The following is an 18,460-nucleotide window of genomic DNA, read 5'->3' as shown; positions in this document are numbered from 1 at the left end:
TTGGTGAAGATTTTTATCCAGCATGTCGTCCGCCTTCATGGCTTCTCGCAACATATTGTCTCTGATCGTGGTGTACAATTCACTTCTCGATTTTGGAGAGCCTTATGCAAACTTCTAGAGGTCAGATTGGACTTTTCTTCCGCATCCCACCTTCAGTCTAACGGGCAAGTGGAACGCGTTAATCAGGTGCTAGCATCATATTTACGCCTATTCTCTAATGCTCACCAAGATAACTGGGTCCGTCTCCTCCCCTGGGCAGAATTCTCCTACAATAATCATTCCAGCGAGTCCTCGGCCAAGTCTCCATTTTTTGTGTTGTTTGGGATGCATCCTGGTATTCTGCTACCGATATCCACTACTTCCTGTGTGCCTGCAGTGGATTCCCTTGCCATAGAGTTTCCCAAGATCTGGTCCGAGACTAAAAAAGCTCTCGAGAAGTCCGGGGAGCGCATGAAGAGACACGCTGACAAGAGACGCTTGGATTCGCCGATTTACTGTCCAGGACAACAAGTTTGGCTATCGGCCAAGTATATTAGGCTGAAGCTCCCTTCCTACAAGCTGGGACCTCACTACATTGGGCTTTTCAAAATTCTCAAATGCATTAACGTGTCATACCGGTTGGAGTTGCCCGCCTCGCTCCGAGTTCCCAACACCTTCCCCGTCTCTCTCCTTAAGCCGGTTGTCTTGAATCGTTTCCATCTGGCTCCGAACTCTTATCCTCCTCTTGTCAGTTCTGATGATGTCTTTGAGGTGAGAGACATTTTGGCCTCGAAAAGGGTGAGGGGTAAAACATTTTTTCTCATCGATTGGAAGGGTTTCAGTCCCGAGGAGAGGTCTTGGGAGCCGCTAGAGAACATCAATGCCCCACGCATCCTTAAGAGATTTTTATCCAGGCACAGTGGAGGGGGGTGTAAGAGAGGGGGTACTGTCAGCACCGCCGCCGCTGGTCCCGCTGCCGCTGCGGCCTCGGTACTCACCGCTGGTCCCGCCGCTTCTCCCTCCAGCCTGGGTTCCTCCTTCCTCTCTGCTCCGGCGCGCTCCTTTGGTCTTCCTCCTTTCCAGCGGGCAGCTTCCCGGCGCACTCCTCCTCTGCCCTCGGCCGCGCGCACTGTGCCTCTGTGCACGCGCCAGGGTGTCAGACCGCTCAGCCCTGCAGTACGGACGCCCACCAGCGTGACCTGACCCGGACCCACCTCCTGGCCAATCAGGGGCTACCACTAGGTATTTCAGGTCACCCTCCCTTAGGGGAGGCGCCTGACTATAGAGTTAGTTCTCGCTTCGTCCAGGCCCTGCTCGCTTCTGCTAGTCCCATGCTCCAGCTCGCTCTCCTGGTTCCCATGTCTCTGCTGCCTGAGTCTCTGCTAACCCTTCTGTGTCTTGTTTCCTTTTGCAGTCTGCTGTCCTCCTGCCTTCACCAGGTTCCCGCTGTCCTCCCTTGTTCCATCAGCAACTTTCTCTCCATCCCCTGGACTCTGGTTATCCCGGACATCTCTCTGGAATCCCCACCGCTCATCAGCTGCTCATCCTCTCGAGCCGACCCCTGGTCCTGGCTGCCGTGACGTTTGAACTCCTTGAGCCTGCTCCCAAATGGTCCCTGTATAGGGGTTGGTCCACCTGGTGCGCTCGCTCGGGGAGGGTTCTACATCACGGTTCAGTGGGTCCACTCTTGCTCCCGTCATCAGCAGTGTAACATACTTGATACAGCTTGTATCTTGTTATACAGTACCTTTGTTCGACATTTAGTATTACGGTCAAATCCATACTGAGTAAGCATCTGAGAGTGACTATGGGACTATGTATACAGAGATTTAAATTGTATCCTATAATATATATACTTGCTATCTTATTATCCAGTACCTTTTTTACAACAATTTTTATTATGGTCAAACCCAGACTGAGTGAGCGTGTGAGAGTGACTCCAGAAAAATATACTGAGATTTCAAATTTTGCCAACACTGCATACAGCTGTACGCTTCTGATACAGTAACCTTTTTAGCTATTTATATTCTTGTGTAATCTATAATGAGCCTATGAACATCTGTCTGTTACTCCGGCAAAATATTAGGAGCTTTAAGATTACCCCAACACTGTATACAGCTGTACGTTTGTGTTACATTACAAATTTACAGCTTTTCATATTCTTGTGTAATCCATACTGGGCCTGAGAGCATTTGTGTCTGCCTCCTGAAATGTATACGGAGATTCAGAATGTTTACACTATACTACATATACCTTGTATCTGGTGATATTGTACCCTTTTTCAACTTTTTATCTTTATTGGGTAATCCATACTGAGTCTGTGAGCGTCTGTGTATGACTCATGAAATATATACGGAGATTTACTGTTATCCCTAGTCTGTATAGAGCTGTACACTTCTAATACAGTACCATATATCTGCTGGTATTTTAGGTCTATTTTCCAAAACATGAGGAAGTATGGTGGAAGAGGACGTGAATGCTGATGTTGGCATGGGTTGCCACCTGGCACTGAAGGTGGTGGTGTTGCATCTGCTGGTAGTGCCAAAAACACAATAGCAGCTAAGGCAGGAGGTGTTGAGCCAGCGTCATGGTGTAGCTCTGGAAGGCCTGAAAGGCTCCCTTTTCTGGGAGTAGGTAGACTGCTTTTAAAGCCGGAGTATCAGGAATTGTTTGTGGCTTACATTGCTGAAACAGCCTCCAGCTCTATCGCCTCCTCTTCTGAAGTTTAAAAAATGCAAGCACTGAGTCGAAAGTGCAGCTTATGGTCAGGAGCAACTCCTTTCCTTGTGTCTTTCACCCACACCAAAAGTGAAGGATGCAGCAGCACACACTTCAAATTACTCCATGGAGCTCTTTTCACATACCATGCCTAGGTTAATTAAAAATGGGACCCATCATATACTGGAGCATTCCAAATAGGGGACATCAGACACTGGAGCAGCATTTACGGGGCCCAATATACACTGGAGCATTAGAAATAGGGCCCATTATATATGGAGCATTATTAGGGCCCATCATACACTGGAGCATCATCCATGAGGCCCATCATATACTGGAGCATTATAAATGGGGCAGATCAGACACTGGAGCAGCATCTGTGGGGCACATGATACACTGGAGCATTAGAAATGGGGCCCATTATATATGGAGCATTATTAGGGCCCATCATACACTGGAGCATCATCCATGAGGCCCATCACATACTGGAGCATTATAAATGTGGCAGATCAGACACTGGAGCAGCATTTACGGGGCCCATTATACACTGGTGAATTAGAAATGGAGCCCATTATATATGGAGCATTATTAGGGCCCATCATACACTGGTGCATCATCCATGAGGCCCATCATATACTGGAGCATTCCAAATGGGGCAGATCAGACACTGGAGCAGCATCTAGGGGGCACATTATACACTGGAGCATTAGAAATGGGGCCCATTATATATGGAGCATTATTTGGGCCCATAACACACTGGAGCATCCTCTATGGGGACTATCATATACTGTAGCATTATGTGGAGCTCATCATATACTGTATGGAACATTATATGTGACCAATTATTCTGTATGGAGAAATATATGGGGCTCATTATTCTGCATGGCTCACAATGTGGGTGCCATAATACTGTATGGAGTAATATACTGTCTTTTTTTGTGCTATTGCACAATTTAAAATAGATCAGTCATGTCATGTAAGCAGTGAAGTATTTGTCATTGTACTATGCCTATATTTCTGTGCTGTATCGGACCATCATGAGTTGTGGTATGTGTTAAAAGGGCGCACAGACTCTCTTTGGCCCAGGGCACATGAAAGCCTGGAGCCAGCCCTACCCCCCCACAACTTTAGCCAAATAAACCCCAGTTTTCATTGCTATAACTATTATTATGGATGTAAATTAAGGTTGACAAGCTTCAGTAATAAGAATTGATGTTTTTGGCATTGAAATGGGCACTGTAGGTGTGTTTTCTGTCCTCCACTCCCTGCCGACTTTGCTTCCCCATTGACTTGCATTGGGTTTCGTGTTTCAGTTGGCCTCCGACTTTTCCCTATAGTCGGCTGATTTCGTTCAACCAGACTTTTGCGAAAGTCGGGTTTCATGAAACCCGACTCGACCCTAAAAAAAGCAAAGTCGCTCATCTCTAACAATGACCCCTACACTGTATACAGCTGTATGCTTCAGATCCATTACCCTTTTACTGCTTTTTAAATTGTGATGTAATCCTTAATAAACCAGAGAGCGTCTGTGTCTGCCTCCTGAAATATATCTGTACATTTATAATGTTTAAACCATACCATATATATACCTGGTATCTGGTGTTACTGTACCCTTTCTCAACTATATTACTGTGTAATCCATAATGAGGCTGTGAGCGTCTGTGTCTGACTCATGTAATATATACGTAGATTTACAATTATCCCTAGACTGTATACAGCTGTACGCTTCTCATACAGTACCATATATGTGTTGGTATTTTGGGTTTTTTTTAGACAACAATTTGGAACTATGGTGGAAGAGGCCGCGGACGTGGGGGGACAGCTGGTACTGATGGTGTGGTGGTGGTGCATCTGCTGTTACTGCCAAAAGCATAATAGCAGCTAAGGCAGGAGGTGTTGAGACTGCGCCATGGTCTGGCTCAGGAAGACCTGGAAGGCTACCTTTTCAGGGATTCGTAAACCGCTTTTATTTTAAAAATTTTGTATTACATTAAAATATTAAGTGGAAGGGAAAGAAAGGGAAGGGTTAGGATTAGGAATGAAAACCCCTTGTGAAGACAGGGAGCCCCTCAGATGGTGGATAGACAGGTAGACATACAAAGTAATGACATAATTATATAAACAATAATGTTACAATTTTTAAATTCAGTGCATTCAGTTCCCTAAGATTGTTTTAGTCCACTGCTTAGTATCATATTCAAAAAATAAACAACCTGTCTCATGAGCGTGTTTGTCATCCGAATGCAAAGATCACAAAGCATAAAATTTACGCTGCTTAAAACCATCAGCTATAAATAAACAAACTGTCACCTAAGCCTTATATTGTATATAGGACCTTAGAAAGCATTGTAATATAAAAAATTGTGACATAGCGCACGTACTGATTACCTATCCCTAAACTAAAAAACAAAATATTCCCTATAAATGTAAGATTCCCCGTCCCGTCCGTGAACACCGTTGGTGGTTCTAGGACCGATGTGGAGGCAAAAGAAAAAATTGTGCATTCAAACACTACAAAAGCGAAATAATCTTCTTCAACTCTACATAAATATAATACTAATCAAGTGAATTATATAGTTTAGACACAAATAGTTAACTCCTGAAGAAAGAAGAAGAAATAAAGCCGCCATTAATGTCGGAATCCTTACAATCTTCAAGTGCTTTCAATTAGGGTGAACATCCGATTTAGATAGTCTGGAGAGTCCAGGAGAAGCCATAGAAGATAATATTCCTATATTTTACAAGAACTCAGCCCCCTCCTCTAGTGAGGATATAACAGTCATTTATGATGAAAATTGGACCTGCAGAATAGAGTGTTGAGTCCAATTGTAGGGAAGGCCTGCACGATGGAGTTGTTTTGTTGTAGTTTGAAATTATTTCCTTTTTATCCAAGTGTCTTGCGAATGGTATTTGTAAAAGGATAAGTGGCTATATGGAGATGAAATAAATGTTGGTTCCTTGGAGATTTTTAGAACCGTGTTCCTGACCCAGTTGGGGGAGAATGAGATGTGCAAACTGGAGCAAGTTCAGAAAAGAGCGACCAGAATGGTGACCGGTCTGCAAACCCTGTCTTATGAGGAAAGGTTGCAGGATTTGGGAATGTTTAGTTTGCAAAAGAGAAGACTGAGAGGAGACTTAATTGCTGTCTACAAATATCTAAAGGGCTGTCACATTGTAGAAGGCTCAACTTTATTCTCATTTGCACAAGGAAAGACTAGAAGCAATGGGATGAAACTGAATGGGAGGAGACACAGATTAGATATTAGAAAAAACTTTTTGACAGTTAGAGTGATCAATGAGTGGAACAGGCTGCCACGAGAAGTGGTGAGTTCTCCTTCAATGGAAGTCTTCAAACAGAGGCTGGACAGACATCTGACTGGGATGATTTAGCGAATCCTGCTTTGAGCAGGGGGTTGGACCAGATGGCCCAGGAGGTCCCTTCCAACTCTACGATTCTATGATTCTATGATTCTATGATTCTATGATTCTATGAGATGCTAACGTCCATGGCTACATCAGGTAGAAGATAAGGGTGTCTACGAATTCTAAAAGCTTTCTCGATTAGATTTCTCTCTTCAATGTTTGGAATAGTGGGGTGAATCATAGAAGAAATGGAGCTTTTCAAGTGGAAGGACGGGATTTTTTCATGGACCATCCATAATCTTGATATCGGTTCTCCTTTTAAAATCTTCATATGCCACCAAACTGTTTGCAAAGGAATCTATGTCCTTTTGAATTTTCAACCCGGATTCTGTAACTGTAGCTAAAATCTTAATTACCCCAGCAGATAGAGACGCATATTCTGAATAAGGAGATTTAAACCTATTGTTGTCATGAGAAGGAGTGTCTGAAATTTCGATAGCATTCAAATGAAAATCTTCTAAAAATAGTAATGGTGTCTTTTGGAATAGCTTTTTTATTAAAGCTTCGGAGGCCTTAGCTTGCTTAGAGCCTGTGTTTTTTGCTTTTAAATCAATCAGTGTTTCGGAAACATTATCTCTAATATTTAAAAAAAAAAAAATTGGATTTTTACAAAGCTTAGAGCATTCTAGCCCTAAACCCCACTGTAGGGTATTCATCTGAAGCAGGTATTTCATCAATTAATGATGTCTTAGAAGTATTATGCCTTCCATTGTTGTATGGCTTCTCATGATCCCAATAATCTATATCGATTTGGGTGGTATAGTTTTCTCGGGACTCATAATCATAGTTACAGCTGTCATGTTTGACAATATCGTCACAGATTGAGCCTGAGGAATTAGATTCCTCATAATCCGTGTCAGCAGATACTGTAAGTTACTTCCCGCCGTTTCAGATGACCCCTATACCCTCCATAACTTCCGCCGAATGTACAGTATGCAAATCTTCAAGTGAATTGAAGTTATATGAGTGGTCTGATAATTTATCTTTGTTATTATGCCATTTTAGAAGTTGAAGATTACAGCCTTCTTCTTTCTCTCCTTCCCATATCCTATTATCTTTCTCCCCATTCCTCCCTGGGAGAAACACCGGCGCATTGTACATGAGCCTGCCATCAGCAATCAATTTGGGTGAAAGGGATCTGCCAGGGTTTTGTCATACAGAAATTGTTACGATCATAATGATTTTCCTCTTTAAGCACTGCTAAGTCCAATATGTGACAAATCTTGCACAGTATGGAGGATGCAGTTTCTCCCTCCTCTGATCCACAGCGTCTCCGCCACCTTGTCTCCTCTGCTGCTACGCGATGCCTTCACTCCCCATCTCCACCGCAAACCTGAAGCCTATCCCTGCAGCTGTCAACGATTATTCATGCACCCCTGATGAATTTACTGCCACTTCTCCTGGATTCCCAGTCGCTCCTGCAGCCGCTGATGAGACCACTGCCGCTTCTCCTGGGCTCCTGGTTGCTCCTGCATCCTCTGAAGAGTTTACCGCTGCTTCTCTCGGGTTCCTGCCTGCATGCGCTGTCACTGGCTTTGGCTTTGAAGTGTATACCGCCGTCTTCCCCGGGCTACTGCCTGCTTCCTTCCCCGCCGCTGCAGATAACACAGCTCCCTGTGTCATGCCCAGCAGCAGGCTTACCACCGCTCAGGACCAGCCCCGACAACGATGCCATTACAGCTTTAATCGGCAGTCTTCCTGAGTCGCGCCTTTCCACTGTCTCCCGACGCTGATGCCAGCACGTCTCCTCTGGCACATTTGCTGTGGCCTTTAGACTCCTCTTCGCGCCCGCAGCCTGGGGATTTCCCAGAGCCTCCTGAGCCATCGGCTTCCATCTCGCTTGTTCAGACAGCTGGTTAAGTTGTTTTGCTCTGGGAGAGAGGAGGTCTACCTCGGATCTTCTCAGTGAACTTCTTTGGCCATCAATAAAGTTTGTCTTCATCGGGTCCTGAATTTCTTCCTTCTTTCTTACTCCAGGCATGTTCCAACAAGATTTTAATTCCAAAATTCCGCTTTTAGTACGCTTTTGCAGGATTAAACAGGGGAATACCAGGCGCACGTGATAAACAGGTCTGCTCTCTTCCCCTGCAAACCAAGCCCCGTAAGACGCATTTAAAGCAAGAGCATCAGGAACTGGTTTTGGCTTACATTGGCAAAGCAGCATCCAGCTCTATTGCCTCCTCTTCTGAAGTTTCAAAAAAATGTCAGGAACAACCTTTTTCCTTGTGTCCTTCACCCCCACCAAAAGTGAAGAATGCGGCAGGCCACACTTTAGAAAACTCCATGGAGCTCTTTTCACATACCATGCCTGGGTTATCAAGTCAAATCCTGAATTCCCCAGTCCAAGATGAATCTGACATGGAGTGCACTGATACACAGCCACTGCTAGATTATTCTGCTGGTACATTGACCCAGAGCAATACATTTTCCTCGAAGTCTAGTGAGCCTGAATCAGACCATGATGAAACTCATTTGCCTCTTCCCGCATACTATACCACATTACACGGTGACACAGAGGAAAGTGCAGATGAAATTGAAGAGGAGGTGATGGATGACCCAGTTGTTGACCCGGATTGGCATCCACTGGGGGAAGAGGGCAGCGCTGGCAATAGCTCACAAGAGGAGAAGGATCCGCAGCAGGCATCGACATCGCAGCAGTGGTTATCTGGCAGGACCGTAGCTGTACAAAATCTTGTTTAAAAAAAAGAATTGCAGGACAGCTTGGCCAGACGGTCAAATTAGCACAGCGTGCAAGGCCTGCAAATTTATACTATAGTACGAAGACTGCAGTGTGGCACTTTTTTAACCAAAATCCTGATGAGGCAAAGGTTATCTGTAAGAAGTGCAGAAGGAACTTTAGCCGAGGTAAAAATCTCAGAAATTTGAATACCAGTTGCATGCTTACACATTTAACTACCATGCACTTGCAAGCATGGGTGGACTACAAAACCTCAGGTAGCACATCTGCACCTGCTCCATCTGAAGGTATTGAGCAACGCTCCATCGCTTCCCCCACTGAAAGCCCACCAGTAAGCACACCACCAGCAATCTTGAGGCTTCGTCGCAATGGCAAAGCAGTCGGGGAATCACTATGTTTTGGCTACGAAAGACTGAATCTAGGCCACCACCACCACCACCATCACCATCACAAACCCCCTCTTGATCCGTCAGGTCCACCGCTAGTTCCTCCATATGCAGCTCTCAAGTCCAGCTAACCATATCAGACACTCTGAGTAGGACAAGAAAGTACTCATCCTCTCACCTGCGTACACTGGCTTTGAACGGCTATACTGCCAAACTGATCTCATTAGAGATGATGCCCTTACGTTTCTTTGAAAGCAAAGCATTCCGAGAGCTCATGGCCTATTCTGTCCCACGCTATGACCTACCCAGTCGGCACTTCTTTTCTCGAAAAGCCATCCCTGCCCTCCTCCTGCATGTGAAAGACCGAATTTTTGGGCGACAGCAGACTCAACACGGAGGTACTGGCCAACTACTTGCAGCGACAAACTGCATCATGGCTGGGCAGTCTACATCTTGAGGCAAGCAAGGTAGTCAGTAATAACGGCCATAATTTTGTTGCAGCCATAGCACTTGCAATACTTATCTCTCCCTGCTCCAACACTGTGTAGTCTGGGCAGTGAAATCCTTCACAGGGACGGCCACAACAAATTTGGTGAACTGATCGATGATAGTTAATACGTAGCTATGGCCTTTCCTGCTGGCCTCTACCTTCAGATGATCAATGGCTACCATTCATAATGGACATCGACTCACAATCGGATGCAGTGGTGCTTTATGATCAGCTTTGACAGTTTTCCTAGTCACAGACATGTGACATTCCTACCACCATTTTACAATGTCTCCTCTCATGCCAATCCAATCAAATCGCCTACGGCCTGTGGCTTCTGTCTTTTGCAATCCAAAGTGACCAAACACATCATGATAGGCAGTGAGGAACATGTCATAGAATCATAAAATCGTAGAGCTGGAAGGGACCTCCTGGGCCATCTGGTCCAACCCCCTGCTCAAAGCAGGATTCGGTAAATCATCCCAGTCAGATGTCTGTCCAGCCTCTGTTTGAAGACTTCCATTGAAGGAGAACTCATCACTTCTCGTGGCAGCCTGTTCCACTCATTCATCACTCCAACTGACAAAAAGTTTTTTCTAATATCTAATCTGTGTCTCCTCCCATTCAGTTTCATCCCATTGCTTCCAGTCTATCCTTGTGAAAATGAGAATAAAGATGATCCTTCTACAATGTGACAGCCCTTTAGGTATTTGTAGACAGCTATTAAGTCTCCTCTCAGTCTTCTCTTTTGCAAACTAAACATTCCCAAATCCTGCAACCTCTCCTCATAAGACAGGGTTTGCAGACCGGTCACCATTCTGGTCGCTCTTTTCTGAACTTGCTCCAGTTTGTTGATGTCTTTTTTAAAATGTGGTGCCCAAAACTGGACACAATATTCCAGATGAGGTCTGACCAAAGAGGAGTAGAGGGCAATAATGACTTCACGTGATCTAGACTGTATGCTTCTGTTAATACATCCTAGAATTGCATTTGCCTTTTTTGCTGCTGAATCATACTGTTGACTCATATTCAGACTGTGATCTATTAGTATACCCAAGTCTTTTTCACATGTGCTGTTGCTTAGCCCTATTCCTCCCATTTTGTATATGCTTTTTTCATTTTTATTGCCCAGATGTAGTACTTTGCATTTTTCCCTGTTAAAAACCATTCTGTTAGTTGCTGCCCACTGCTCCAGTCTATTTATATCTTTTTGAATCCTCTCTCTTCTCTAGTATTAGCTATCCCTCCTAGCTTTGTGTCATCAGCAAATTTAATCAGTTTACCCTCAATTCCTTCATCTAAATCGTTGATAAAGATTTTGAACAATACAGGGCCCAGGACAGAGCCCTGTGCTCCCCCACTTGAGACATTCTTCCAACTGGATGTGCAGCCATTTACGACCTCTCTTTGGGTCTGATCACTAAGCCAGTTATGGATCCACCTAACAGTTGCCTTGTCCATTCCATACTTAGTCATTTTTCAATAAGGATTGTATGAGATACTTTGTCTACATCTCTCCCTGTGATCACTATTTGATGGAGACGAGTTACAGTGATGGGATCCACATTACTGCGATACAGCAAACCTTTCTTAACAAAGAACCGTTTTCGCTGTCTCCGCAGACAAAGTAATTGCGGGTCAGCATCGCCTCTGCGAAATCTCCCGGGAGGTTTTCCCGTGATTAGTAATTCCCAAATTTCAGCAATCACTCGACTTTATGTTTGTACTTGTAACCATCTAGTTTCCTAGCAGAGAGTCTGGACTGGATTATTGTTACTGAAATATATGCGAACATTTAAAAGTACATCAACACTGTATACTGGTGTACGCTTCAAATACATTTCCCTTTTTATTCTTTTTTATATAATCCATACTGAGCCTGTGAGTGTTTGTGTCTGACTCTGGAAATATAGACGGAGATTTACAATTAGCCCTAGACTGGATACACCTGGTATCTGATGATACAGTACCTTTTTTCAACATTTTGGATTACGGTTAAATCCATACTGACTGAGCGTCTGAGGGTGACTCCTGAAATACTGTATATACAGAGTGTGTATAAAAGCCCTCAAAGCCGACAGCCATTTTTCTTCTGCCCATCTTTACAGTAGGGAGAGGTTGGTGACGCTGTTTAACATTAGGGAGACACTTAGGCCTGTAAAAAGAAGTTATTATGTTCTTGTGCAGAACGCAATTGTTGTGTACAGTTACTGTGGTGTGACAGGGGGAGGATTTTCTTTTGTGCATCAGCATTAGTTATTAAGCTGCCTGCTAGTGACAGGGAGGATTTTCTTGTGTGAAGCAGCACTAGTTATTAGTCTGCCTGCCAGTGACAGGGAGGATTTTCTTGTGTGAAGCAGCGTGGTATTAGCCTGCCTTATAGCACTATTGCTGTGTGTACACTGCTGTGCAGACTGCTTTTTACACAGCACTCCTACTTTTATTCTTTTTTTTGGCACAGCGAACGAATGTTCATTATTTCACACACCGTATAGAGCTGTACGCTCCTCACACAGTACCGCGTCCTGGCTGGTATCACGGAGAAATACTTGCTGACTGTCTGTATGTGACTCAGGAAATTTATGCCGGTTCCCTGAGCAGGTGGGGGGGCATACTTTTGGGCGACGGCACTGGCACAGGGCCCCTCATAGTACGCAAAAGTGTCTCTGCCGGTGGGGGAGCCCACTCGCCATCAGACACACTGGCGTATTATGAGGGGCCCTGTGCCAGTGCCGCAGCCCACGAGTGCCCCCCGCTTGCTCATGGCCACAGCACTTGAAATACTTACCTCTCCCTGCTCCACCGCCGTGACATCTTCCGTGTTTCCTGACAGTGACATTCAGGTCAGAGAGTGCGGTAACATCACGTCTGTATGCCCTCTGCCTAAACAGTCCAAGTGCAGAGAGCTGGAAGATGTTGACACTGAGGAGTCCAGAGTAGAGCAGTGCCCAGCAAGGAGAGGTATTTAACTTTTTTAAAGGTTGGCCGCAATATTTGGGCAGCACTATACACTGGAGAATGAGATATGGGGCCCATCATACAATGGAGCATCATCCATTTGGCCCATCATATACTGGAGCATTCCAAATGGGGCATATCAGACACTGGAGCAGCATTTACGGGGAACATTATACACTGGAGCATCAGAAATGGGGCCCATTAGATATGTAGCATTATTTGGGCCCATAACACACTGGAGCATCATCCATGGGGCCCATCATATACTGGAACATTCTAAATGGGGCAGATAATATATGGAGCATTATTTGGGCCCATCATACACTGGAGCATCATCCATGAGGCTCATCATATACTGGAGCATTCTAAATGCGGCAGATAATATATGGAGCATTATTTGGGCCCATCATACACTGGAGCATCATCCATGAGGCCCATCATATACTGGAGCATTCCAAATGGGGGACATCACACACTGGACCAGCATTTACGGGGCACATTATACACTGGAGCATTAGAAATGGGGCCCATTATATATGGAGCATTATTTGGGCTCATAAGACAGTGGAGCATCATCCATGGGGACCAAACATATACTGTAGCATTATGTGGAGCTCGTCATATACTGTATGGAGCATTATATGGGACCAATTATTCTGTATGGAGAAATATATGGGGCTCATTATTCTGTATGGCGCACTATGTGGTGGCCATAATACTGTATGGAGTAATATACTGTCCATTTTTTGAGCTATTGGAGAATTTAAAATAGATATCAGTCATGTCATATAAGAAGTGAAGTATTTTACATGGTAATATACCAATATTTCTCTGCCGTATCGGAGCATCTTGAATTGTAGTATGTGTTAAAGGGACGCACTGACACTCTTTGGCCCGGGCCACAGGAAAACCTGGAGCCAGCCCTACCCCCCACAACTTTAGCCAAATAACCCCCAGTTTTCAATGCCTAACTATTATTATAAAGTAAATTAAAGTTGACAAGCTTAAGTAATAAGAATTGATGTTGTTGGCATTGAAATGGGCACTGTAAATGAGTTTACTGTCCTCCACTCCCTGACGACTTTGCTTCCCCTTTGACTTGCATTGGGTTTCGTGTTTCAGTTGGCCCCAACTTTTCCCTATAGTCGGCCGATTTCATTCGACTCGAATTTTAAGAAAGTTGAGTTTCATGAAAACCTGATTCGTCCTTAAAAAAGGCAAAGTCGCTCATCTCTACCCTTGGCTAGTTTTTTAAACCTTTGCACATTGTGAAATGGTGAAACTTGTTCTCCCTACTTCCACCTATTGTAATAACTGCAAAAAGTATTGTGAGGTCCCCATCATGTTCTTTTTCAGCGTGTATGATACAGACCCCTTGGGGTAATTTTTGGAAACCTTTGTACATTGTGCAATGGTCAAATTTCATAGAATCATAGAATCGTAGAGTTGGAAGGGACCTCCTGGGCCATCTGGTCCAACCCCCTGCTCAAAGCAGGATTCGCTAAATCATCCCAGTTAGATGTCTGTCCAGCCTCTGTTTGAAGACTTCCATTGAAGGAGAACTCACCACTTCTCGTGGCAGCCTGTTCCACTCATTGATCACTCTAACTGTCAAAAAGTTTTTTCTAATATCTAATCTGTGTCTCCTCCCATTCAGCTTCATCCCATTGCTTCTAGTCTTTCCTTGTGCAAATGAGAATAAAGTTGATCCTTCTACAATGTGACAGCCCTTTAGATATTTGTAGACAGCTATTAAGTCTCCTCTCAGTCTTCTCTTTTGCAAACTAAACATTCCCAAATCCTGCAACCTTTCCTCATAAGACAGGGTTTGCAGACCGGTCACCATTCTGGTCGCTCTTTTCTGAACTTGCTCCAGTTTGTTGATGTCTTTTTTAAAATGTGGTGCCCAAAATTGGACACAATATTCCAGATGAGGTCTGACCAAAGAGGAGTAGAGGGAAATAATTACTTCACGTGATCTAGACTGTATGCTTCTGTTAATACATCCTAGAATTGCATTTGCCTTTTTTGCTGCTGCATCACACTGTTGACTCATATTCAGTCTGTGATCTATTAGTATACCCAAGTCTTTTTCACATGTGCTGTCACTTTCTTCTCTCAATCTCTCTATATTCTATTATTATACTTTTTTTTATTGTGTTGTCCTTCTCATAGTCCCTTTAAGCGTGTATCTGGCAGCCTGATGTTGATTTTTGCGTCTGCACTTGGGCATTTTGGAACATGAATTCATTAATATGCTCCACACAATTCTTCAGGTTTCAGCCTTACACAGAATAATAATTTGAGTAATGAAACATGCTCTCTATATATGCTGCTAGCTTTAAAATCTTACCCACACATCCCTTTATAAAGGGAAATTTGACATAATACCTCATATACGCAGCACCCCAGTAGGAGGGTGGAACGCCTGGGTGCAAAATCTGTGTCTGATGGTGAAACCACTGGCCCTTCCCAATCTGCTGTCCATGAAGCAGGCAATGAGGTCTCCTATCCACATCCTGCAGCATGAACAGACACAACAGTCAGCAACCACGTCCAGTTCATTGTCCCAGCGCAGCGTTCAGTTGTCAGTTGTCGGCATACATGTCTGTTCACAATTTGTTAGTTAGATAGGGCATACACATTCATTAGCACTTTACATTGTCTGGTGCTGGACAAAGACCACTGCTGACTTTTCCAGGCATCTAAATGACACATACCACCACAGACGGTGCTTGCCCTTCAATAACATTAAGCCACAGCTGGGACTTCTATTTTCTTCTGCCTTGGCCTATTCCTTGCTCATCTCAGCCATTCTTTTTCTTACCTAAGTGAGGTTTGTTAAAGACCCGTGATCGGGTCAAAATGTTACCTTAATATTTTGTCATACCTTTCTGTGGTGTATTCAATAAACGTTTTCACTTGCATTCAAGAAAAACACTATTTTGAGTGTGGCTGTTTTCCTTATCTACATATTGGACTATTGTCATTGCCAAACTAAGGCCTTTACCTGAGCTCTGTAGCACTGCCTGTCACCTGAGTAATACACTCCACAGACCTCATCACTCTCTGGGACATACTGTATCCTGTAATTACTTCATTGTTGCTCAACACCATGCAAAATATACATTCTGCCTGGTTGGGAAGTTTCCAGAAGAAGTGCTTGGTCTTGTGCAGATTTGTCAATGGCGCTGCTGACTCTTCCCCTTGAGGAGGCTGCTTCCAAGTAACATGAGGCTTGTCCATGTTCCTGACATGGGTCTCAGGCCTGACAGACTGAGCACAATACCGGCCCTCACTTGTTACACTGGATTCAGAATTTAATTCTAATGCTTTTGGTGTCTGGTAGAATACAATTTCCTGACATTGATCATACAGCTCCCCAACTCCTGTATTATAGTCACCTTACAGCGGCTTCACCCACTATGACAGCGGCTCCACTGGGATACGGGAGCCAAAATGTGCTGTGGAGCTCACAAAATGCAGGTTTCACAGCACCTGGTGGCGCTCTGAAAATTGTCTGTGAGGGCCACATAATGACATGGCGGGGGACATGGTGGTGGCGGGCAAAACCCAAAATGCAAACTGGCTTGTTTGATCTGGCATTCTAAAGTGATGGGGAATATGTATTCCGCTATCTGGTAAGTATTTGTCATGAGGGAGGGTCCTCCCAAATGTAGGAGTGAGAACTCTCCCAAACGTATGATACAGGTCCACCTGAGGGCCCTTACCAAACTCAGGTTCCATGGCATCAACAGGCGGTCTGCTAATTGTCAGCGAGGGCCACATAATGACATGGCGGTGGACATGATGGTTGTGGTTTGGGCATGTTTTATCTGGCATTGTAAAGTGATGGGGAATATTTTTTCCACTTTATTGATAGCTATTTGGCATAAGGGAGGGTCCTCCCAAATATAGCATTGAGCGCCCTCACAAATGTTAAAGTAAAAAATAAAGTCAAAACGCTCCTTGTGAACATGTGTGAAAGGAGATATATATATATATATATATATATATTTATATTTATATATATATATTATATATATTATTTTGCCCTATAAATATATAATTATGACTGAAATAATGTTTCTTAGCATTTTTCCCTTTAAAAAAGATTTTTGGTTTGGTTTGGTAGGTCTTTTTTAAAATCTATAAAACCAGCGCAATAGTCTGACAACATTATTCCCAGATCCCATATGCAAGCCAGAAAGTCATGCCGGCATCATCTCCATGCTGGTCTTATTTAGTTTTCACTCTTTTCCATCCATTCCAGCTTTTTTCTCAGCCCCCAGACCTGTTTGTTGCCTTTTTGCTAAAAAATATTGCGACTTATGAAGGTGTTTTTCCATCACATTAATCAGTCGCCCCCAAAATGTTTTTTTGGATTTTGCAGATCAGTTATGGATCCACCGATCGCTCATTATCTGACAGACGCCTCTATCCACATGTTTTTCGAACAGTCCAAAATCACCACATCCACAACATGGTAATCACCAAACTGCTGAAGCATTTTGGCTGGACCTGGGTTGGGATTTTAGTATCAGATGATGATAATGGAGAGAATGAACTGCAGACACTAACAAATCTCATGAGAGAACATGGGATCTGTGTGGCCTTCACCATAAAACTTAAAACGGCTATAGATTTGTATAATATTTTACCGATTTTTAAGCATCGAGAAGTCAGTATCATTATCATTTGTGGAAGCTTCTCTTATGAGTTTGATATAATAGGGCGCTTAACTTTTCTGTTTATTGACAAAACTTTCATCTTTCCACCATTCTGGGTCTGCAGTTACCTCATTAGAGAAGAAGACTTTCCATTATTGAACGGAAGTCTAGCAGTGGACATTTCATCACAAACTTTTCCTGGTGTGGAAGACATTGTGAAAAACTACACGAAAATTCACACTATAACCAAAAATAAAGAATTTTGGAAAATATTAGATTCTCTATTAGATAATGGAGATAAAGATTCCTTTGTTTCAGTTAAATGGACAGTGGACGATGATATTGATTCGATTGAGTTTATTGTGCCAAGTATAAGGAATTACCTCTCATCAGGGTTTTCTCCGAGATTATATTACGCAGTAGAAGTTCTGGCTAAAGCTCTACATGAAATGTTCTTATTTGTAAAAGACAAATATCAAGAAAATTCCACACCCGGATTTGTACAATACACACGGAAGTTACAGCGCTTCATCCAAATGACGAAGAATTCACCGGATACAGCGAAGCCTATAAATTACTTCAATGAACACGGGGAAGCTGTACATTCATATATGATAACAAACTGGAGATTTACTCATAATACTGGTCTTAAGGTTGTACAAAATATTGAAGTAGGACATTTTACACCATGGGCGGTCAGTGGCCAAGAGCTTTACATGAGCACCCAGTCTATAACATGGAAACACGCAGAGGTGAGAAGCGTTATATTACAGATGTGATCATACACGGCCTCTGTCATTCCCCTAACCATCAATATGAATTCTGCATAATATATTTTACATACTGAATTCATCTACATAATTTTCTTACTTTGTAATTCATTATCTGTATTCCTGTTTTAGTCTGACAGAACAAATCCAAAATGAAAATCATAAACCCCAAATAAAACTGAAGATAAAGATAAAAGCAAGATGGAGACTGTAGGAGCCCAAGTGATGGGAATAGGGATAGAGAGTGGAGATGAGTGAATATGATCGGGTCCCTGCTTATTCTCAAGCTATGGCGCTATTAATCTACCTATTAAAATGTGGAAACAATAAGTGCCACCTATTAATGTGCAAAAAGGTGGGGTTTTATCCAC

The 18,460-nt window shown here is 43.4% G+C and overlaps 1 protein-coding gene across 1 annotated transcript in view; it reads left to right on the top strand.

Moving 5' to 3' along the window:
- Nucleotides 1-18,460, top strand: part of LOC141096665 (vomeronasal type-2 receptor 26-like) — a 101,444-nt gene that overhangs the window by 59,655 nt on the left and 23,329 nt on the right. Inside the window, exon 3 of the mRNA XM_073583378.1 lies at nucleotides 17,043-18,071. Within this exon, the coding sequence (XP_073439479.1) occupies nucleotides 17,043-18,071 (1,029 nt within the window). The remainder of the gene's footprint in view (nucleotides 1-17,042; nucleotides 18,072-18,460) is intronic.

The sequence above is a fragment of the Dendrobates tinctorius genome, unplaced genomic scaffold, assembly GCF_039654945.1.
Source record: "Dendrobates tinctorius isolate UK_male_01 unplaced genomic scaffold, ASM3965494v1 ptg000077l, whole genome shotgun sequence".
Classification (NCBI taxonomy): Eukaryota; Metazoa; Chordata; class Amphibia; order Anura; family Dendrobatidae; genus Dendrobates; species Dendrobates tinctorius.
Note: the sequence above shows the minus strand (reverse complement) of the source record. Positions and strands in the feature narration are given on the sequence as shown.